Source organism: Crocuta crocuta, unplaced genomic scaffold (assembly GCF_008692635.1).
Source record: "Crocuta crocuta isolate KB4526 unplaced genomic scaffold, BGI_CrCroc_1.0 scaffold26, whole genome shotgun sequence".
NCBI classification, from domain to species: Eukaryota; Metazoa; Chordata; class Mammalia; order Carnivora; family Hyaenidae; genus Crocuta; species Crocuta crocuta.
Window position 1 is genome coordinate 9436299 of NW_027532249.1, and position 24670 is coordinate 9460968.

At 37.3% G+C, this 24670-nt stretch overlaps 1 protein-coding gene across 1 annotated transcript in view; it reads left to right on the forward strand.

Annotated features, from left to right (window-relative positions):
* MYOM1 (myomesin 1) overlaps window positions 1-24670 on the forward strand; it is a 159464-nt gene that overhangs the window by 120061 nt on the left and 14733 nt on the right. The window contains exons 25-32 of the mRNA XM_077778191.1: window positions 8789-8945; window positions 10759-10865; window positions 10981-11025; window positions 16525-16661; window positions 18717-18861; window positions 19606-19665; window positions 19959-20026; window positions 24250-24363. Of these exons, the coding sequence (XP_077634317.1) occupies window positions 8789-8945; window positions 10759-10865; window positions 10981-11025; window positions 16525-16661; window positions 18717-18861; window positions 19606-19665; window positions 19959-20026; window positions 24250-24363 (833 nt within the window). The remainder of the gene's footprint in view (window positions 1-8788; window positions 8946-10758; window positions 10866-10980; window positions 11026-16524; window positions 16662-18716; window positions 18862-19605; window positions 19666-19958; window positions 20027-24249; window positions 24364-24670) is intronic.

Genomic DNA, 24670 nt, shown 5'->3' on the forward strand with positions numbered 1-24670 from the left:
TTTCAGTTCACAAAATGTTTTTAAATTGCATTCTTTCTTTCCAGTGTTACTTTGCCTAAACATTATGTTCTAATGAGAATTGTTATGGAGTTCAAAAAATAGGCTTACAGAACTAGTATTTGAAATATTTTTAGTGAATTTGATTTTTCAAAAGCTAGAGATGATGATTAGTTTTAGAGTGATACTTTTAGAGTGATAGTTGACACATTACTGACTTGTCATGGAAGAGATCAAGTTTTGGGATCTGAATATAAAATTAAGTAGGAAACTCACTGTGACTAGAATAGTTTCTTGTTGGTACTTTTATTTCACTTGCCTGTTTATCAAAACATTGATATTATACTTCAGCTTTAGTAAGACAAGTTTGAATAAGACAAACATTGTAATTCTAAAATGACATTGTTCTTTTAAATCTCTTTTTTTCAATCCAGTCCCTTGCACATGTAATATGTATGGGAAATGTGGAACACAAAACCTCTGCCCTTTTAGACATTAATCCTATTGTTGATAAATGAAACATGAGTAAAACTTTTTGAAAAATAAAATCCAATCAAATACAGATCTAGTGAGTATTTGATTTTTAAACATTAAGTGCCAAATACAGTTTTATTTTTTATTTTTCCTTTTATTTATATAAATCAACCAATAGTACTTACTATAGCCAAAATTATGTGTGCGTAAATTGAAGAAATGTTCATGCCTCTCTTTTCTACCCACTACAGATACAGTCTACCATTTTCTTTGACATGATTAATAAAGAAAAATTTCACAGATAAGGAAACTGTCTTAGATACTAGCTTACATTACATCTAATCCTTACTTGTCATTTTATCTCTCTAGGCAATTACTTAATTTCAAACTATAAATTTTAATTTTAGACTGCAAAAAATTATATTTTTTCTAAAAGTATAAATTAGTACATTTCTTATGTTAGAACCTAGCTGTAAAGTAATGATGTAAGACTTATAGGTTAGGGTAGAAATACGTGAATCATCTGAGACTTTAACACAGCATCTTTTCTTTCACTTCATTTTCACAAAAAACCTCCAACTACTTTATAAAAATTAATTCTCCAGAATAATTCAACAAGATAACTCTAGATTCTTCTCTCAGTAATTGGGACCATTGAGACAGCAGCTAAGCAGATTTTTCTTATTCTTCAAGCTGCATAAGTTTGGGATCAAATCTGGCCATTCAGAAATCTGAACAATGCCACAGCACAGCCATGTATTGCAGCTGGCCCAGACAACAGCCCCACCCACACCCCAGCTGTAGACACTGACCTGCCACAGAACACGAGTACATGCAGTCCAAAAAAAGGATGTTCCTTAAGCATCTAGCTCTGGTGGTCAGAGAGGGCTACACTTCTGGGCTCCACAAGACATCTACACAAGACCACTCCTTTGAGATTAGGAGCAGTAGCTGATTTGTCTAATACATAGAAACAAACAGAGAGTCAGGGGGAAAAAAATGAAAGGACAAAAATTATGTTCTAAATAAAAGAATAAGACAAAACATCAGAAAAAGACATTCATGAAATGGGGATAAGCATTCTACCTCATAGAGTTTAAAATAATGGTCATAAGAGGTTCACTGAACTCAGGTAAAGAATGAATTAACACAATGAGATCCTCAACAAAGACATAGAAAATATAAGGAAGATTCCAAATAGAAGTTACAAAGCTGAAGAATACAGTAACTGAACTGAAAAATACACTAGGGGCTTCAACAGCAGACTGGATGAAGCCAAAGATCGGATCAGTGAGCTGGAAGACAAAGCAATAGAACTCACCTAGACAGAGTAGTAGAAAGAAAAAACAATTTAAAAATATGAAGATACCTTATGGGGTCTCTAGAACAACATCAAAAGGAATAAAATTTGCAGTATTGAGGTCCCAGAAGGAGAAGAGAGAGAGAAAGGGGCAGAAAGCTTATTGAAGAAATATAGCTAAAAACTTGCCCAATCTGGAGAAGGAAACAGGCATACATGTTCAGGAGCCCAGAGAATTCCGAATAAGGTGAACCCAAAGAAACTCACACTAATACATATTATAATTGAAAGGTTAAAAATTAAAAAGAATATTAAAAGCAGCAAGAGAAAAACAATTTATTATGTCCAAGGGAAAGCTCATAAGGCTATTAGCAAGTTTTTCAGCAGAAACTTTGCAAGCCAGAAGAGAGTGGCATAACATACTCAAAGTGCTTAAAGGAAAAAATATAAATAAATAAAACTCCCAACCAAGAATTTTCTACCTGAAAATGTTATCATTCAGAATTGAAGGAGAGATTAAGAGTTTTCCAGATAAGCAAAAGCTAAAATTCATTACACTAAACTGATCTTGCAAGAAATGTTAAAGAGACTTCTCTAAACCAAAAAGAAGTGGCACTAATTAATAACTAGAAAATATAACAAAGTAAAAATCTCACTGGAAAAGGTAAATAAATATGTAGTAAAGATAGTGGATATACCCATTATAAAGCAAGTATGAAGGTCAAAAGACAAAAATAGTAAAAATGATTAAAACTACAATAATCAGTTAAGGGATGCATAAATAAAAAGAGAGGATGTAAGATGTGAAATCAAAAATAAAAATGTGTGGGTGAGAGAAAAATATAAAGTTTTAGAATATGTTCAAATTTAAGTTGCTATTACTCAAAACACACTGTTATATACATAGAAAGTTATATGTGAACCTCACAGTAACTACAAAGCAAAAAGTTATGGTAAATACATTTTAAAAAATGAGAAGGAAACCTAAACATAATTCTGAAGAAAGCCATCAAACCACAGGGAAGAGAGAAAAAGAAGAAGAAAGGAACAGAGAGGAACTACAAAAACAGCCAGAAAACAATGAACAAAATAGCAATAAGAACATCCCTATTAATAATTGCTTTAAATGTAAACGGACTACACTCTTCAATCAAAAGATGCAGAGTGGCGGAAGGGGTACCTGGGTGGCCCATTCAGTTGAGCATCTGACTCTTGGTTTTGGCTCAAATAATGATTCATTGTTTGTGGGTTTGAGCCTCACATCAGGCTCCACACTGACAGCAAAGAGCCTGCTTGGGATTCTCTCTCCCTCACCTTCTCTGCCCCTCCCATGCTCATGCTCTCTCTCTCTCTCCCTCAAAATAAATAAATAAACTTTAAAAAAATAAAAATAAGATACAGAGTGGTAGAATGGCTAAAAATATCAAGACCCATTTTAGGCTGCCTGGGTGGCTCAGTCAGTTAAACATCTGATTCTTGATTTTGGCTCAGGTCCTTCTCTCACTGTCATGAGATCGAGCCTTGCATTGGGCTCCATGCTGGGCTGGGTGTGGAGCCTGCTTAAGATTCTCTCTCCCTCTCCCTCTCCCTCTGCCTCTCTCCTGCTCTCTCTCACACAAAACAAAAACAAAAACAAAACAAAGCCCAATAAGACCCATTTATATGCTGTCTCCAGATCTAAAAAGACACTTTAGATTTAAAGACACACACAAACTGAAGTGAAGGTATAGAAAAAGACATTCTATGCAAATGGAAATGAAAAGAAAGCTGGAGTAGCAATACTCATACTAGAGAAAAATAGACTTTAAAACAAGTACCGTAATAATAGACAAAGGCATTTAAATATATATTTACCAATATAACAGGCACCAAGATATATAAAGCAAATATTAACAATATTTGATAGCAATACAATAATTGCAGGGAACTTTAACACTTATATCAATGGTTAGATCATCCAAACAAAATTAATAAGAAAACAGCAGCCTTAAATGATACTTAGACTAGAGGGACTCAGTAGCTATATACAGAACATTCCATCCAAAAGTAACAGAATAAACATTCTTCTAAATGGCACATGAAACATTTTCTAGGATAGATCACATGTCAGTTCACATATAAACACCCCTGTGTTCATTACAGCATTATTCACAATAGCCAAGAAAATGGAAGCAACTGAAATGTCCATTGATGGATAAATGGATAAAGAAAATATGGTATATATATAAAATCGAGTACTACTCAGCCATAAAAAGAATGAAATATTGTTATTTGTGACAACATGGATGGGCCTCGAAGATATTATCCTAAGTGAAGTCAGTCAGATGGAGAAAGACAAATACATATGATTTCACTCAGGTGGAATCTAAAAAATTAAAATAAATGAACAAACAAAACAAAGCAAACTCATAGTACAGAAGATGGATTGGTGATTATAAGGGGAACAAGGGTGGGGTAGGAAAAACGAATAGAGGGGGTCAATTGCATGGTAATGAACGGTAGCTACACTTTAGGTGGTGATCACTTTGTACTGCATACAAATGTTGAATTACATGTTATATACCTGAAATTTATATAATTTGTTTCTTTAGTAAGTAGTTTATTTTATTTATTTTTTTAAACATTTATTTATTTTTGAGAAACAGAGCAAGAGCACGAGTGGGGGAGGGGCAGAGAGAGAAGGAGACACAGAATCAGAAGCAGTCTCCAGGCTCTGAGCAAGCTCTCAAGCACAGAGTCTGATGTGGAGCTTGAACCCACAAACCACAAGATCATGACCTGAGCCAAAATCAGATGCTCAACCGACTGAGCCACCCAGGCACCCCTATTTATTTTTTTTAAAGCCTGGTTATCAGCACTTTTTGTTTGTTTGTGTCAAGTTTTCATTAGATCCTAGTTAGTTAACATATAATGTAATAACATAGAGTGTAGTTTCAGGAGCAGAATTTAGTAATTCGTCACTTACATATAACACCCAGTGCTCATCACCAGTTCCCTTCTTAATGCCCATGATCCACTTAGCCCATCCCCTGCTGCCCTCCCCTCCATCAACCCTCAGTTTGTTCTCTATAGTTAAGCGTCTCTTATGGTTTGCCTCCCTCTCTTTTTTTTTCCCCTTCCTCTATGTTCATCTGTTTTGTTTCTTAAATTCCACATGTGAGTGAAATCATACTGTATTTGTCTTTCTCTGACTTGTTTCACTTAGCATAATACACGTCATAGCAAAATGGCACGATTTCATTCTTTTTTTAAATTTTTTAAATGTTTTACTTATTTCTGAGAGAGAGAGAGAGAGCATGAGCAGGGGAGGGTCAGAGAGAGAGGGAGATACAGAATCTGAAACAGTCTCCAGGATTTGAGCTGGCTGTCAGCACAGAGCCTGACGTGGGGCTCAAACCCACGAACCGTGAGATCATGACCTGAGCCGAAGTCCAACTGAGCCACCCAGGTGCCCCAAGATTTCATTCTTTTTGATGATAGAGTAATATTCCTGTGTGTGTGTGTGTGTGTGTGTGTGTGTACACCACATCTTCTTTATCCATTCATCAGTCATTGGACATTTGGGTCCTTTCCATAACTTGGTCATTGTTGATAATGCAGCTGTAAATATTAAGGTGCATGTGTCCCTTCAAATCAGTACTTTAAAAATTTTTTTTTTTAATATTTATTTATTTTTGAGAGAGATACAGAGTGCGAACAGGGGAGGGGCAGAGAGAGAGATAAAGACATAGAATCTGAAGCGAGCTCTGGGCTCTGAGCTCTTGGGGCTTAAACTCACAGACTGAGAGATCATGACCGAAATCAAAGGCTTGACTGGCTGAGCCACCCAGGCACCTCCAAATCAGTACTTTTGTATCATTTAGGTAAATACCTAGTAGTGCAATTGCTGCATCATAGGTAGTTCTATTTTTCATTTTTTGAGGAACCTCAAACAGAGCCTCAAACAGTTCTCATTCTGTTCTCCAGAGTAGCTGCACCAGTTTGCATTTCCACTAACAGACTAAGAGGGTTCCCCTTTCTCCACATCCTCACCAACATCTGTTGTTTCCTGTGTTATTAATTTTAGCCATTCTGACAGGTGGGAGGTGATATCTCATCATGGTTTTGATTTGTATATCCCTGATGCTGAGTGATGTTGAACATCTTTTCATGTGTCTGTCAGCCATTTTTGAAACTTACATAATGTTATAGATTAACATTTCCTCAATAAAAAAAAAACCTGAATAAATTCTTGTTTTAAATTCCCAGTTGTCCCATTTACCTGAGAATTTATTGCTAAAGCATTAATACTTTAAAATACATTCTAAAACTCTTTGATGAAAATGCTTTTATTTTGGGGGGGTTCTTTTCTTTTCTTTTTTTTTTTTAATAGTTTATTGTCAAGTTGGTTTCCATATAATACCCAGTGCTCTTCCCCACAATAGATTGGACACTTTAGTATGTACTTTTCAACCATGGATGCAGTATACTGAATCTTATTTACCTTTTTCTGTGTGACTCAGGGCCATAAGGATCAACCTTATTTACTGTACAGTGTTGGAATTCAGTGATGTCATTAAGGGGTGAGGAACCATTTGCCCCTCTATTAAATAATGTCTTTGTGCCTGCATTTAAGTTTTCTGCCTTGTCTCCTGCCGTCATTTTCCTTATTCTCAGTGTGCCTGCTGAGAGTAGTCTTTTGCTTCCCTCTGCTTTGGGGATTTAATCAACCAACCAACTTTCTAGAAGTGACAATCTTCAGAATTCTCCAGTGAGTGTCAAGGAATACAAGTGTGTGGACTTTGTCACATCAGCACTGCCTCTTAGAGGCTTGTTTTCCTTACTTCTTGGTTTTGGGCAGGGTTCCAGATGGGTGAAGTGTTACTGCACAAAAGCTATCTGTGGAATTGAGAGAACAGCTAGACTAATTACATACTATTCATATTCTTTCGGTTTTGTAACTCCTTTGTAACGAAGTCAAATCTTTCACTTTAATAAAAAAAAAAAAACCCTCACAATTCTTGACCTAAGTAATATTATTTTTTCTGTTGCAAACTTAAATCATGCCTCCAGTATAATAAACAACAAGCATACGGATGATTCACTTCCTTTTAAAAGGGATTACAGATCAGACAATGAATGATTAATATGAATAATCTGTCATGCCTCCAAAATAGATATTATGCAAATAGCAAGGAAGGTTTAGTCAACCTCCGTCATTTCTTTCCTCTTTATAACAATACAGATGTACAGAAGTTTTCTTATTTGTATTCTCTCTGTGACTCAACCCTGCTGTGTATTTAATACTGCCTAAACCTCCACACTCTTGGGTGTTAGTCTTTTCTTAAGTTTTAATGAGAGCACTTTTTCACTATTTGTTATACAATAATGGATGGTGAGGATTCATCATATGTTTTCAGGAGTAGAACTAAAACATGGTCTGCAAATTTCAGTGGAACAAACTCAGCCCTTTAGATGTAATACATAATGGACATTTCACTTAAATATAATTAAGTCTTTATTTGATCATTATTTCAGATAGCCAAATATGAAAATAGCCCTTTGTTTTTTAAAAAGTAATTTTAAAAATCTCTAGAACGCATCTTCTCTAAGCATTCCATGTGTTAAAAATCACTTATGAGAGGTTTATAATTGAAGCACACACTGCCATCAGTAAGGACACAAAATAGATCAACTGCCTGGCTTAAGAACCAAGATCTTCATGTTGCCACACACTATTTGGGCACTGATTTTCTTTTGGCCTTTCCCTGGGAGGAGTTTTGCAATTTTTCCCCCCTGACAAGGTTTACTGCACAGTAAGCCAGGATGCTGACTTCTTACAATTTAGAGAGAAAACCTTCAATCATTTGGCAGTATCTATTGGAAGACTTTTAAAATGTTTAATTTTAAGTTTTATTTATTTTGAGAGAGAGAGAGGTGGGGGAGGGAAATAGAGAGAGGGAGTGAGAGAGTGATTTACAAGCAGGCTTCACACCCGATGAGAGGCTCAACCCCACAAACTGTGAGATCATGTCCTGAAGAGCTGAAGTCAAGAGTCGCAACCTAAACCAACTGAGCCACCCAAGTGCCCCTTTTAATGCTTTTTTTTTTAATAAACCTGTACCTTTCTTAGATTAAGTATATGTTTCCTAACATATGGAAACAAACTGAGTTTAGACTGGTAACTAAATGAGTGTCAATTTGAGAAGAGCATTTTACCTTTAAAACTGGATTTAGGCAGAGATGTGAATGTTTTATATGGTGTACAAACTCTTTGAATTGCTAGATTAGATGCAGGTGTAATTTATTAGAACTCAAAAACACAAGAACTCAAAACATTAACTGAACTGTTTTCTTTTTAAATCTAAAAACCAATCTTCTTGAAACATCTGGATCTCTTGAAATTAATTTCCATTTAAATTTCCATACAGTTCAATAACAGTCATGTCTAGGTTGCTGTCATTCTAATCTAGAGGGGCACCTTTAGAGTTATGTATGCTTATTTGATCAACAGAACAAGTTTCCGTGTATTTCATCATTTTTAAATAACTTACAAACTTTAATGATGAAAATATAGCAATTTTTACTACCTCTCTTTCTCCCCTTTGGTTTCTTTATCTACTATCTATCCTTTCCTGATGAAGAGTTGGATATGGGTGTTATTGGAGCAAAAGTCATCAAGTCAGTCCTGATAAGGCTCATTCAACTTTCCTTTTGCCCAAGGCTGCCCTGTCCTCCTTATTATGACCAACCCACTTCTGTAACTGTATTTTCAGTCATATCAACCAATTTTTATTCAGCCCCAGACTTGTGTTGGCTCTACCTGAAAAATATGGCACATTCATTAAATTCCATGTTGCAGTATAGAAGCTGAATTGTAGAGCAGGCTTGTCCATTCACAGTGAGCAGCTGGGTCTTTTCCCTTGCACAGGATCAAGGCCCTGTTTGAAGGCAAAAGTAATAGTTCCCTAAGAAAGGAATTCTCAATTTGTTGATTTCTATCAGGAAATAATCAGTGCCTTGTTTTGGATCTTCTAGGAACCAAAGAGGTTGTCGTAAATGTGGATGATGATGGAGTAATTTCATTGAACTTTGAATGTGATCAGATGACTCCAAACTCTGAGTTCAACTGGTCCAAAGATTATGTATCCACCGAGGGCTCTCCACGATTAGACGTTGAAAGCAAAGGCAACAAGTATGTACTGTTTCAATCATAATTAAATGGGTTTCCTTTTATGATAGGAGAGTGAAGTAAGTGCTTTGTTTTCTATTTCAAATACTTGGTATAAGGGGATGAAATCACAAATACTTTATATCTTGTCACGTAAAAAGTAATGATCAATGTCAACCTTAAAAATAACAATCCTGGGGCGCCTGGGTGGCTTAGTCGGTTAAGCTTCGACTTTCGCTTAGGTCATGATCTTGCGGTTCGTGGGTTTGAGCCCCGCGTCGGGCTCTGTGCTGACAGCCAGCTCAGAGCCTGGAGCCTATTTCGGAGTCTGTATCTCCCTCTCTCTCTGACCCTCCCCTGTTCACGCTGTCTCTCTCTCTCCTAGAAATAAATAAAAAAATAAAAATAAAAATAACAATCCTACTTTCATAATATTTCATTTTAAAAGCTTCTCTATATATTATCTCACTTGCGATGTTGGGAAAGCCTTGATTGACATTAAAAAAAAAGTCAGCTTTAACAATGATTTTCATTATTTTATGAAATGTTGTCATCTTAAAGTAATGGTGAGGATGCTTATAGGGAGGGAGCAAGGAAGAATTTGCCACTTGCTAATTCAAGTTATAGTGAGTTAAACAGAATAGGTATAATCTTGTCTGCTTTTTCTGCCACCACTTATGAGTATATACTGGAAAGAACCCTGTTTGGAAAGCATAGGATAGATGAGTTCTAGTTCCAGCCCTATTAGGGGCCAGCTATGTGACCTGGGGTAGTTTTGAACTTCCATGGGCCTCAGATTTCTTTTTCTATAAAATGGGAGATCGAAGAAGATTAATTTTGTGATCAATTACTTCTTTCATATCCAAGATTTTAAGTTTTGTTTTTACTTTGCCTTGCTTAACAAACTTTATATTTTTATAGTTCCAATGAAATTGGATTGCATTTGGTAAAGCAAAATGCTTTTAAGTATTATTTTTTATTACAAAGAAGACCAAAATATCTCAAAAATAAATAGTAATCCATCCAAATAGCCAGAGGGTGACAAGGACATATTGAATATAACTAAAAGACATTTTTCCATCAGCATGCTATAAAGCCCTTGAGGTAAAACATAAATCTGATTAAAGAAAAGGCAATCAAACTATGCATTTTTTCTTCCAATTTGTGCACTTGGTTCACAATTATAGTTGGCTGATCTTAGACACTGACTAGCAACATCACTCACCAAAGTTAGAAAACACTGTAAACTAAACCATTGACCCATTTATTCATTCCACAAATATTTATATTTATTAAGCAGATATTATGTGTCAGAAAAGGTATTGGATGCTAGAAGACACAAGAGGAAATAAAATAGATCTCATCCCTAAAGGCACAATGATTATATAGTGGAGGCATACATATAATAAAATAGGTTATACCAATGCAGTATGATAACCTCCAAAAGGAAAGTGCAGAGGATAACATAAGAGAGGCATTTGGAGCTGCCAACGGAAGGTTCTGCCCTGTGGGGGAAAATGTTTAGCTTTCCAGCAAGGGCGGGTCAGCTAAAAATATCTTTTGGGGGGATGGACATTGATATGCAACATAGCTTGGGGATGGGAGGTTTGTATCAGCTCCCCACTCCTGTCGCTTATCCTCCTCCCAGCCCCAAGAGGAGGTCAGGAAAGTCTTCCTAGAAGTAGCAAGAATGAGCAGGTGTTAGATCAGTAAGGGAGTTAGGATCAAGGGCTCCCATGAAGGAAGTAGCATGGATAATCACCTGGATACAAAACAGGATGCCAGCCCACAGACCCTACACAGCCTCCCTTCTTAACAAGAGTATTCTGTTCTGCAGGACGAAAATGACCTTCAAGGACCTTGGGACGGAAGACATCGGCATTTACACCTGTGATGTTACAGACACGGATGGAATAGCATCAAGCTACTTAATAGATGAAGACGGTAAGCTTAAAATCAATCCACAAGTCTACGCTGCTCTGATTGATTCATTAATGATCCTCTGGGATCAGGTGACTTTTGTTTTAGTAGTTTAATTGCTCTTGTTTTTTCCTTACAGAGTTGAAACGGTTACTAGCTCTCAGCCAAGAACACAAGTTCCCAAGTAAGTGTCCACACTACATTCACAGAGTTTACCAGTTCTGCTAGGTAGTAACTTCTGGAAGAGGTCAGAAGAGACTTTCACAGGGTCAAAACAAGAGGCTCTTGAGAACACACAATGGAATATAGACTGGTAGCTACAAATGCACTTTCCAGAAGTACTGCTTTTATCTTTGCCATTGTTCTAGAGAGATACAAATACTAACATAGAAAAAATGTCCCATGCTCTGTGATATAGTGAAGTGTCAGGTTATGTAGGTGTAACAGCTGAGTAATCAAGTTCTTCACCTTTTGCCTATGTATTTTAGAATCCTATAAATTATATAATTCTGGATACATTAATTTCCATGTTTTTTAGGCAAACCAACCTCTTTCTCAGCAATTTAATGTTAGCACATAACACAAGAATTATACCTCTAAATAAAGATAATCTAAAGACCTTATCTACCATTTTAAACTCTTGGAAAATAAGGTAAAGATGCCTTAGTCAGAAAAAGAATCTCTCTGTACTATCTACAAACTCTTCAATAAGGCACTTTCCACATAAAAGATTAAATTTCACAGTTGATGCCTATAAGAAGAGAAAGAAGTGTGAAATAACACTCGGAAAGTTCCATTGACCTGATGATAAGGTCTCTTGCCACTGATATCTATTGACCAAACTAGGGGATTATCTAGAAAGTTTTACCCTAGAATTTGAGAAAACAAGTAGAGAGTGATAATCCAAACTGACTCTTTTAAATCAGGATTCATTTTTTACTGTTTATTCCCTAAAATATAATTCCTTACCAATACAGAATTTTCAGGAACTCAGGAAACTATACCATGACTCCAGACTATAGGCAAAACCTTGCATGTTTGTATATGTGCATTTTTCTAGGAGGAAGGTAAAGGCTGTGATTAAAAAACAAACACTGCTCTGGAACCAATTATCTGAATCCTTTTCCATTCCCAAGGAATAGTTGTTCTGTTGTGAGGCTGAGTGTCAGTCACTATTGGCCCCAGTTGTTCAAAACCAACTTTGTTCAACAAAGCAGCACAATGGCATGCCTGTGGGGCATGGAAGTAAGATACAGACTTGCTGAATTCTGGGAGAGAACCATTTTTCATCCGTCTGCTTATTCACCATAAAACTGGAAAAGTAATACTATGGTGTCTTAAAAGTTATTATCATTTTTGGGGGCTCAGTCGGTTGGGCGTCCGACTTTGGCTCAGGTCATGATCTCACGGTTCATGGGTTCAAGCCCCGTGTCGGGCTCTGTGCTGGCAGCTGGCTCAGAGCCTGGAGTCTGTCTTTGGATTCTGTGTCTCCCTCTCTCTCTCTGACCCTCCCCTGCTCACGCTGTCTCTCTCTCTCAGAAATAAATAAAACATTTTTTAAAAAATTTTAAAAAGGTATTATCATGTGTTAATTATATGGAAGGTAGAGATTTAGCCTGTGCTCTCTTTATTAAGTACTTTTGACCCACTCTATGAACCTGAGCATCTCATTGTGCCTTAGTATCTTTTCTAGAAATGGCTATTGTAATAATTTATAGCACCTACTGTATGGAAATTCTGGGAGAGATAATATAGTATTGGTTGACTATTGAGCTCTTCAGGAAAAATAGAAATACTAACTAATTCAAATAGAATAGTGATCCTCAAAATACCCACTTGTAGAAGATCTGTAACAGGATGCTCTCCCTTCGTGTCCCCAGGGCTGTGAAATAGGGAGTAGAGGAGAGGGCCACTGTGCTGACCATCAGTGATCACACTGTCTACTCTCAAACATTGGAAGAAATGGAGACAAACAGCAGGTTCCACTAATCTAGTTAGTCAGACAATAAACACTGGCAAAGCGTCTGGGCAACAGATGATCCAAACAACATTTACATTTAGCTTAAAGGATGGAGGTGAGACAACCTGGGTTGTCACTGTTGAATTGGAGGTGACCCAGTCTCCCTGAAGTTCAGTGATCATATGGACTTGGAGGCAGTAATTGTCCAATGTCACTGTCATGGAGGCTGAGATATTTTATTTTGCATAAGCATAATCACTCTAATTACTGGTTCTAGGAGAGAGGATCGTAGCAAATTCAGGTTCCCTTTTTATTAGAGCCCTGGTGTGGCATTGGGGAAGCAGAGGGAGAGAGAACTCAGGGATGTGTCAAAAACTCTGACATGCAAGTATCAGATCTCCCAACTCAAGAGAGATTTGCTTAGCCCGTTGAAGCAGCATTTTATTTTAACTTTAGAGAGAGATAGCAAAGTGGCAGAGAGGGGGGCAAAAGAGAGAATCTTTTTTTAAATTTTTTTAAATGTTTTTTTACTTATTTCTGAGAGATAGAGACTGCGTGAGCAAGGGAGGGTCAGAGAGAGAGAGAGGGAGACACAGAATCCAAAGACAGGCTCCAGGCTCTGAGCTAGCTGTCAGCNGAGGATGCTTAAACAACTGAGGTACCCAGATGCCTTGAAGCAGCATTTTAAATAATATAGCTCCCACACTTTTCTTCCCAGCCACCATTAGATCAGCTTGGCCACTACATGAATATTTTCAGAGATCTGATGATAGGATCAAAGTAGCATATCTGGTTTCTTAATTTACACCCACTTCCTTTTGGTAAATGTTGACACATAATTAAGTCTTTTCTTGAGATTTTGTAAAGTTTTAAATGGGTCTTGTTTCTTACCGAATGTAAAAAAGAGTATGGTGTTCCTTTAGCCCTTGGCACAGTAAATTCTCCTATTTTTAAGCAGTTTTCAAAAGTCTTTTGAAAACCACTAAATATATGCCTTAAGCAGACCAAAACAAAAAAACAAAACAAAACAAAACAGATATTTTCCTGGATGAAATTAGCTTTCAGACAAAAGGGCCTAAAGAAATTTAGGACTGAGAAGAAGAAAAAAATTAAAATGTATAAAGCTAAAAACAGAAAACAGCCTAGTGGATCTTACCAGTATTGACATAAAGTTGCAGTGTACAGAGACAGTTTACCTGAGAGAAACTTACTTTATTCTCCAAAGATTGCAAAGTATTATGAGGCAGATGATAGAAGGTATACTTCAGTATTGTCAACGTCTTGCATGATATCTCTTGGATATTATCTACCTTGTACACATATATTATATGTGTGCAGGTATACACAAACCCATATACATCAATTATATCTATTTGGTATGTCCTCTTGGGTATCAGTGTATTATATTTTATCAGAGGTAGTTGTAGGGTTTTGTTAAATTAACTGGAAGAGGAAAGAGGTACCAAAATATTAATAGCCAAATTTACAGAGCACTTATTTATATGCCAGTGTATGTATAAGGCACTTAAATGGAGTATATCATTTAAACTCCACAATGACCTGAAAAGTTTCAATTCTAAGGTGATTTCATTTAGAGATGTAGACTATGAGACCCAGAGAGATTAGGTAACTAGACCACATGTACACAGTGGGTAACCATGGGTAAGCCCAAGTAGTCTGTCACTAACCAGGACATAAACTGTTACTGTGTATACACCTGCTCTTTGCTACCACACCCTCTCTAGCAATTACTGGTCATCACTGTTTCCTCTGCGATGTTTCTATTACTCAGAGAGGACAGTGAACGTTAAGGGAGCTTGAAACCTCCAGGAGGGCATGCCCTTTCTTCTCTACCACCACTCTGGCCCTCTTAGGTAACCTCCTCACTCCTGTATTAGATTTCCCAGAACAAGGTCTCTAGACTTTTCTAGGAGAGATTCTACTCTCCATTCCCCTCAAGAGTTACTTGAAGCAAGCAGCAGTGTCCTGTGGGGAGAAAGCTTAGCCTCTGCTCTCACAAAACTAGAGTCTGTCCATGGTGCTTTACTCAGACATGCTCACACTGGAAAACCACTAGTGTTCTTCAGAGTGGACAGCCAGGACCAAAGGGAGCATAGAATAGAGGACATAGCCCTGGTCTCAGCTCTGCTACCCAGATATGTTACTAACCTTTCCTGGGGCTCACTTTTTTCAGTAAATTAGGGGAGAAAGAAGTAACCTTTCTTGAGCACTCGTCATTATTCACAGTGTCTTCGTGTCGTCTGACATGATATTCATTCTTCTTGGTGGTCTTATGAGGCAGATCATATCCATGTTAGCAAATGAGGAACACAAGGTTTCTAGAAGAGATAACTATCCAATGTCATGGTGTGACACCAGAGTCCATCATCTGTCCATTATGGATACACCTAGCAGATGACACCTGAGCCTCCTTTAAGTTCTGCATTGGAACAAATCTATAACTGAGTTTTACAATGACTATGGAACAGTGCAAATTAAAGGCATCCCTTAAAGCTTGGAAAGGATAGTTTTAGGATAAGTACAGAGAAATATTAATGTACATTTCATACAGGTTTGGGAAGCTTAAAATTTAAGATGTAGCATATGTTGAAATTTTCAGATTAGCTTAAGAACAGTTTAGAGAAAGCAAAGGGTGATGATTTCTTGTAAAGGAATTGAAGGTCTACTAAACTTTGAGAAACAATGCTTTTCCACAGAGTTTGCCCTGGAGCCACCTCTGATACAAAACCATTGGTTGCAGGAGCCTTTATAAAGAACACTTTAAGTTACAAGAAATCTAGAAAACTGTCTTTGAGAGATCTTAGCCAAAGACTGAAATTTCATTTAGACTCAAATGGCTTAAGCGATACGGGTACTAATCAGAGATACCATATGAATCCTTCACTTTGTGAGGCAAGCCATGCCATATTTTAATATACCCTCTCAACAGTGACTTAAGTATTTGCCTCTGAAAAAATTTGCCTGATCTAAGAAGTTAAATGAACTGGTATGCCAGTGGGATGAATAGAGTTTAAATGATAATCTGGTTCATCTAACATATATAATCAAAATTAATTCTGTTTTAAAATTCATCTTTAAAAACATTTGAAAGAATGTCCATAGTGAGTTAAGTTGTTGAAAAAAATAAAATTTAACTCCTTTCCCAATATTTTGAAGCAATTGAGATTATAGAATGTTGGAGCTAGAAACTATCTTAACCAGTTAGGACATTCAGTTCAATCCCCTTCATTTATAAACGAGTCAACTGAGGTCCAGTTATGTGAAGTAATCTGCCTAATGTCACACAGTTCATTAGTTGCTGACATTGGACTAGGCTACAGCTCTCCTGAAGCCAGCCCAAGGCAATTTCACCATATTTTGTTATTGTCCCTAAACAAACCTAACCAAAGCCACAGTAGAGAGTCACACAGGTCAGCTGAAGGAACGCTGGAGGTAAGTTCATCTTCCTTATTTTTACAGTTGAGACATCTATGACTCAGAGAAGGGGAATGATCTGCCCAAAGTGGCATCAGGATTAGAAGAACCCAGGTCTTCCATCCCTGAATATTGTTCTTTCCCAACAATGTTCTTACTGCCTCTAGGCTTTTCAAGAAGCAAGGTGCTATCTTGTCAGTTCTGTTGAATGTTTTTTCACTGAAGAAAATCTGTATCAATACAATTGGTTACCAATAAAATTACTATTTTTATTTTTATTGTACATAGCTGTTCCAGTTAAGTCAGAGTTGGCAGTTGAAATTTTGGAGAAAGGCCAGGTTCGGTTTTGGATGCAGGCTGAGAAGCTATCTCCCAACACCAAGGTCACCTACATATTTAACGACAAGGAGATTTTTGAAGGGCCGGTATGTCTTCCACTTTTTAGATTCTAAACATATCACTGTAGAATGTGCTGAGGAAGCCCTATTAAGATGCGGGTAAGTTGTCATGAAAACCACTGAGCATGGAGTGGAGGAGTTTAAGTCATTTCATATGTAAAAAAAAAAAAAAAAGGAGAGGAAAATATAGATCAACTATATCATATTATCTAAACTGGGACACTTTTGAGAATGAAAGAGGGTTCAAGTCACAATTTTTCCAGGACAAAAATTGAACTAAAACTGTTCAGGCAAATCAAGAAGTATTGTTACCCATGCAAATGGGGCTGAGAAGGCAGAGGAGCACAGACCCTTCCCGGAGCTCACATACTCCCATCAGAAACCCCAGCAGGAACTTGGTTCTTCCCAGGGAGGAAATGGCTTGTATTGTTCTGATGTCTCAGAAAAACTTATAGTAAAAATATCTGTCATTGCTCTTCTGGTTAAAAATGCAATACGTTTTCATTGTAAGAAAAACTTTAAAGACTCAGAAGGAACAAAGCACAGATTCTTACAGTTTTGTAATACACATATTGGCATATATTCTGCCCTTCTGTGTGTCTATGTCTATTGATGTCTTATTTACCTAGATAGTTGTATGTATCTACTCTTTGCTTTGTTTTCAACACATAGTTTCCATAGACAGAGTTACAACATCTGTACTTTATTTGTCCTCCCTAGGATATCAGTAGAGCCAGGATCAGGCCAGCACCCAGTGGTACTGAAGAACTTGGGTTTATCTGTGCTATCATGAGTATGAATGAGACACTCAACAGATGGGAGAGAGGTGTGACTTGTGGCCATTATTCACAACCTGTTCTCCTTTTATCAAGTTATGTTTTTAAAACAATTCAGGATTCATTATTGAGGGAGAGAATGAATAACATAAATAGCAGAATAATATGTAATATATTTATTTTCAACTCAGTTAACCACTGTGTGAAGAACCTGAGTAGGTCACACAGAGTCCTCTGTGGCCCATTTTCTCCCTGTTTTCAAAATAGTCTCTTCGACTGCTGTGCTCATCACCTGACTACTGGTGGGAAGGAAAAGCAGTGTTGGCATTACCTTCTGACCACTCATGCACACATGCACATAGACACACTCCCCTTCCTGAGTTCACACACACTTTCATGTTTTTGCCCACATACATGTTTCATTGGGTGGAAATTACTGTCTTAGGCTAAGTTCCTTAGAAGGACAGTCTGAATTAAGTTTCTCTTTCAATTGATTTATGGGGGTGTATTCTCAGGAGTGGGGATTAGGAAAAGAAGCTAAGGTAGATGACAGCTAAGCAAGAATGTGGTCTCAGTTGGAGACTGGCTTCCTTCAAGGAAAGCTCTGCGGCATGAATTGCAGCACAGAATTGATCCCAGACCTGAGCCTTTATTCTGTGACAATTTATAGGATAACTTTATTAATTCCAATCCATCATAGAACTTGTACTTGTGTGCCAGAGCTAAGATTTATCTTTATATTGAAAAAAAGTTGCCTAAGCAGTATGATAAAATAAGCAGTCTAGAAGGGCAGTTTCAGTTTATTAGGAACAAATGGACTTCAAATCCTTTGGAAGCATTTTTATTCACATATTAATTCAGCAGCTTTTTATTAATTGCCTGCTATATACCATGCATGTACAAGATGCTAGGGACATAGCCATGAATGAGACAAAGCACATCCCTCATGTTGCCTATTTTTTGCATTATTCTGCTAATTGAAGCTAGTATAATCTGGAAGGTAAAATGGCAATCTAAAAATATGTTTTTGACAAAATTTGTGACTTAGGATAATAAAACTTTATTTGTACTTAAAAAATTAAATTTCAGAAATTTTAGCAATCAGTTCTGGTCAAGGTCATCTATTCCATGTAATGTTTTCCTTTTCCTGGGTATAAGATTTTGAAAGCTTGCTCAGCTAAAAAAAAAAAATATATATGAAGAAGAAATTTTTTTAAAATTAAGATTCTTTGGAGTTTAGGTTTATTCCATCAGGCACAGTCCTCATATCTAGCTCCCTGATTCTGTTTTTCTTTTCACATCGAAGAAATATAAGATGCATGTTGACCGAAACACTGGTATAATTGAAATGTTCATGGAAAAGCTACAGGATGAGGATGAGGGAACATACACTTTCCAGCTTCAAGATGGAAAAGCAACTGGCCATTCTACCCTTGTTCTCATCGGAGATGGTAAGAATTCTGTAGAACATCAACTGAAAGACTCTGCTGCTCCCTTGAATGTAGAATACCCATGGCACAAAAGTAGTCACATGGAAGTCAGTAGGAATTGCCTCTTGTATTTCAAAATCGGAATCCAATTTTCAGTTAATCCTTTCCATAGTATTTCATTTTGTAGAAATGAAAGTTAACTTAAAAGGATACCAGATTTATCCTTAGCGCACAGGGAAGACTGAAATTCAACCATCTCCTATATAAAGAAGTATTTATTACTAAAATTCACCAGCGAAGGAGACTGCATTGTAACTAAGTCTGTATATGTATCTCAGAAAAGATGATACTACCTTATATTGTGAACTTACTTTAAATGACTTAAATTCAGAAGAAAAATATGCAAAAGTAGTGCATGCTGAATCAATTAGTCATACTTTATAACTAGATTATATGTCAGCTGTCATAAGCTACTGTAGAAACAACCAAGTTTTAAAATGTGGCATTTAACAAATGTGGCATTTGGAAAGGCTGGCCAAATCTACATTTGCAGCTTCCAATACTACTTCACTATATCCTAGTGTAACCACCTTAAACAATTTCCTTAACCTTTCTAAGCCTACTTCTTCATCATAAAGACTTAAACAGAGGGTCATGATGTATGAGCGTTACAATATTGAATATAAATCACTTAGCACAGTGACTGGCATATACATTTATACCACTCAACTCAATTTCATACTTTCTTGTTTTTTCAATGTTTAGTTTATAAAAAGCTTCAGAAAGAAGCTGAATTCCAACGGCAAGAATGGATCAGGAAACAAGGTAAAAATGGGCAGTGAGTAAAGAGAAAAACTTCAATTTCTTGAACAAAATATTCCAAGATTATTTCCCTAACAAATTAAAATGTATTATTTTGCTTTTGTTAATAATGCCCTGGTAAATAAAAAATAATTGAAAATATTTTTATTAAATATGTATCCATTTAAATATTTGAAAACTAATCTTGAATTTTAAAATATCACTTCATGCATGTATCACTTTAGAATTTAAGAATGAGCTTTGATTTTGTGTTTGTGGTTAATAGAATGATTACTAATGTAATTAAAATTTTATAGGTCCTCATTTTGCTGAGTATTTGAGCTGGGAAGTGACTGGTGAATGTAATGTACTATTGAAATGCAAGGTAAGAAGTAGATAAGTTTTTAATATTTGATAGAAAGGAAATAAAGATAAAATAGAATGTGAGAAAAGGAAGACCAATTTTTCATCTCCATTTGAAACAAAATGCTAAGTGACACATTCTTACTATTGAATGATTGGTAATGATTGGTTGGTAAGAAACATAAAATAAAATGAAACATGAAATAAGGTAAAACAACATAAAAATATGGAAAGACAAGATGATTGCTCCTGTTCATTACACCCTGGTTAAAAAGGACTGGCTCTTCTTCTTTTTTTTTTTAATTAAGACTTTACATCTTTTGGTTTTTTTTTAACATTTATGTGTGTGCGTGTGTGTGTGTGTGTGTGTGAGAGAGAGAGAGAGAGAGAAAGAGAGAAAGAGACAGAGCACCTGTCGGGGGAGGGGGGGTGGCAGGGTAGAGAAAGGGAGACACAGAATCCAAAACAGACTCCAGGCTCTAAGGTGTCGGCACAGAGCCTGACGGAGGGCTGGAACTCATGAACCACGAGATCATGACCTAAGCTGAAGTCAACTGTGCCACCCAGGCACCCCTTTTTAAAAATTTTTTTTTAATGTTTGTTTTGTTTATGAGAGAGAGAGAAAAAAAGAAACAATGTGAATGGCAGTTTGGGGAGGGGCGAGGCACAGTGCAGAGAGAGAGGGAGTAACAGAATCCAAACCAGGCTCCAGGCTCTGAGCTGTCAGCACAGAGCCTGACACAGGGCTCCAACTCACAAGCCGTGAGATCCTGACCTGAGCAGAAGTCAGATGCTTAGCCGACTGAGCCAAACAGACACCCCAGGACTTTATGTTTTTTAGAGCAAATTTAGGTTCACAGCAAAATTGTAGGGCAGGTATAGAGATTTCCCTATATCCCACCCCATCCTCACAACTGTACAGCCTCCACCTACATTACGTCCCCCACCAGAGTTGCACATTTGTTAAAACTGATGATCCGACACTGACATATCATAATAGCCCGAAGCCCATAGTTGACATTAGGGTTTACTCTTGGCATTATATATATGCTCTGGGTTTGCACAAATACAGAATAACATGTCATCATCATTATAGTGTCTTACAGAGATTTTTCACTGCCCTCAAAAGCCTCTGTGCTCTGCCTATTCATTCTTCCTTACCCCCTCCCCACTCTTTAAAAATTATTAATCTCAGAAGAATTTCACATTGTGTTTCAGGCCGAGTGTGCGTTCTAACCAGTAGATCTATTTCACAATTATTCTAGATATGCTGTCTTTCCCTGGACATTTAGCAGTTTCCTGTCTATATTCTGTGACTGGTGCAACAATACCTTTGAGTATTGGCTAGCTCGGAGGCTGCCTCTGAAACCAGCGTGCTGCCAGGAGGGGAGAGGTTTGGTAAAGAGTGTGCAGCTCACAACCAACTGTCTCGTTAGGAAAGATTTAGGGGGAAGAAAGACCGTATCACATCCTAAGTCATTTTGTACCTTAGCACATGGTGTGTTCAGCCAAGTGAGTCATCAAAATGTTTTGGATAGGGAACTACTAGACAGGGTTGGAGTGTGGAGGTCATGACAGCAGACCGTGACCCCAAGTAGAAGCATGGGTCTGGCATTTGGCGTTAGCAAAGCCAGAACCCAAGCGCCCCAGTCTCTTCTGGGTCTGATGAAAGTTACAGAAACAACAGCCTACCAGAAGTGTGTCTGAAAATGAAACTCTGGGCTTTAGCCTCAATAAAAGTGGCAAAGCTACCTAAAAAACAATGTCTCAGGCAGCAGCCAAAATCCTCTCTCCTCCTGGCTGTCCACTGCCATACAGCCCCCTGACTCACTTTCTCCTCTACAACTGCCCACCCCGTAAACCACCCTTTCCCCGGGGCCCACATATCTGTCCTGCCTCTTTCTGTACTGCCTGTTGTACTAGCCTTATGGGACATGAGCTCCGGTGTCCTGTTCTGATGGCTTTCTCAGGAGAATCAGCCCCTTGCCCAGATTCTGAACAACCATGGGGGGCCTAGAAATAGATTCTAGATATTCATACCTTGTGTACTTATGCTGTCCTAGTGCCTGGAGTGACCTTCTTCTTTCAGCTTCTCCGACAAAATCCTTTCTCTAGTCCCAGCTTAGTCATCTTTTCTGTAAGGCCTTTTCCTTGTCTGTCCAGGTAGAATGAACCTTCTTCTGTCTTCCCATAGCTCCTTGTTTCGTTATTAGAGCAGTTTAGGCACATTTAGCAATTTATATATTTATTATAGTTAATGGAGTATGTGTAGCTAAACATTCAGACTCATGAGACTATCATGGACCCCATTTGGAACTAGTCTACTCAAAAGACTATAGAACAAGAACCCCAGCTTGCCTGCGAGGCAGAGCTGGTGCTCCTCTCCTGCAGGAACCCACTCCACCACCCTCTGATGACAGCTCAGGTGCAAGGAGGTAAGACCCACTTTGGTCAGTGCAGGAAGTGCAATGCCTTTAAAAATACTTCATGCCCTTAGGAGCCTATACTTCTTGTAACAACTCCCTTCACAAAGCTACAGGGGTCCCAGGAAGGGCATGCCTGAATACAAGAGTCCATTTCTAGTCCCTCCCAGGCCAGATGCCTTTTATCAGAGGCGATGTCGCTTAGTAACACAGTTACTTTCTGTAATTCAGAGACCAGTTCACAGGATCATAAAGAACTATTTGTGTGTATTGGTTTCACCTAGAGTTACCAGGGTTGGTTGTTATGTTAATTTATTAACTGAAAGTCTTTAACATTTTAAAACTTGCATATCCTTGTTTTTAATCACATTAAACGTTCTCTTCATCTGTTTGTTTTTTAGTTATATTTACTCTTTGGGAAATTGTGTGTACGTTTCTTCAGCTATTCAGTGGGGTCTTAAGGATTGTTTTCTTGATTTGTATGAAGTCTTTACTTTTGATACAAGAGTAATTACACAACAAATACAAGAATATATTCTTCTTTGTAGAAAATTGAAACATTGTGGATAAAGATCAAGATCCCTTTAACTGTACAAGTTTGAAATTTATGATGTTATGATGTATGGATATAGGATTTAAATGAGTTTCCTCAAAATTGCTATGCAATTAATTTATTAAAACATACTTGATGGTTGTTAACTAAACTTACTGTGGTAATCAATTTATAATATATATGTATATCAAATCAATATGTTATATACCTTAAACTTACACACTGTATGTCAAGTATAGCTCAACAAAACTGAAAGCATTTTAATTTAAAAATGTTTTCACACTGGGGCGCCTGGGTGGCTTAGTCGGTTAAGCGTCCGACTTTCACTTAAGTCATGATCTCGCAGTTCGTGGGTTCGAGCCCCGTGTCAGGCTCTGTGCTGACAGCTCAGGGCCTGGAGCCTGTTTCCAATTCTGTGTCTCCCCCTCTCTCTGACCCTCCCCTGCTCATGCTGTCTCTCTCTCTCTCTCTCTCCTAGAAATAAATTTAAAAAACATTAAAAAAAATAAAAATAAAAATGTTTTCACAAACATACTTCCCTTCCACACTTGTTTGCAAAAACTTCATTCATCTTTTTAAAAACATTTAGATATACATTGGGGTTTACTCATTCTGTTCTTTTGATACAGTCATTTGTTTTTGTAACACAGGCTATATTTTAATGTGATAGGATGTGTCTTCCTATGGTTTTCAGATATTTATTATTCATTTTAACCCACTGAGCCATCCAGGATTCCCTTATTCATTTTATTTAAGTCTGCATGTTAACACATATATATCAATTCTTTTCTGTCCACCAGATGATCTTAAAGTCAATTTTTACTGCTAGAAATTGGTACTATTGATTTAGGTTTCTTCGTTTGTATCTGTTTTATTCTAAACTCTTTATCAATTAAAATTCCTTTCGATTGATCCCTTTAGAAATGAAGTCTTCTGGGGTGTCTGGGTGGCTCAGTCAGTTAAGTGTTTGACTTTGTCTCATGTCTCATTGGCTCGAGCTGCGGGTCAGGCTCTGTGTTGACAGCTCAGAGTCTGGAGCTTGATTCAGATTCTATGTGTCCCTCTCTCTCTGCCCCTCCCCTGTTCATTCTCTCTCTCTCTCTCTCTCTCTCTCTCTCTCAAATATAAACATTAAATTTTTTGAAAAAAATAAATCTATGTCTTCTAATTTCATGCATTTCTTCTGTCTGATACCACATTAAGAACTATTTAGTTTTGTCAGAGTAGCATTCCCTTATTTTAAGAAGTATAATTATGGTTTTTGTCCAGGTGGCAAATATTAAGAAGGAGACTCATATTGTGTGGTACAAAGATGAAAGGGAGATATCAGTGGATGAAAAGCATGACTTTAAGAATGGCATATGTACGCTGCTTATAACAGAGGTAGGTGACTATAAATGTGAAATGTAATGTATTAGTTCTGTACCCTGCATTCTTATAACAAGGAGATCAGATTCTGTGTTCCTTGACTCCAGGCATTTGTAGTACCTTACTTTGAGCTGCTCCAAAGATCCCTGCCCTGACATCGCCCCCCAGAAAAACAAACCATAGAAACACAAAAACTTCTCTCACTTTGTGATAATGCATGGATTTGTCAGATATCCAACCAATATTGGCTAGACACCATAACTCTGGCCTCTCTGAGCTACTTCTTTTCATAGATGTGGGGGGGGGGGGGGGGAAGGCATAT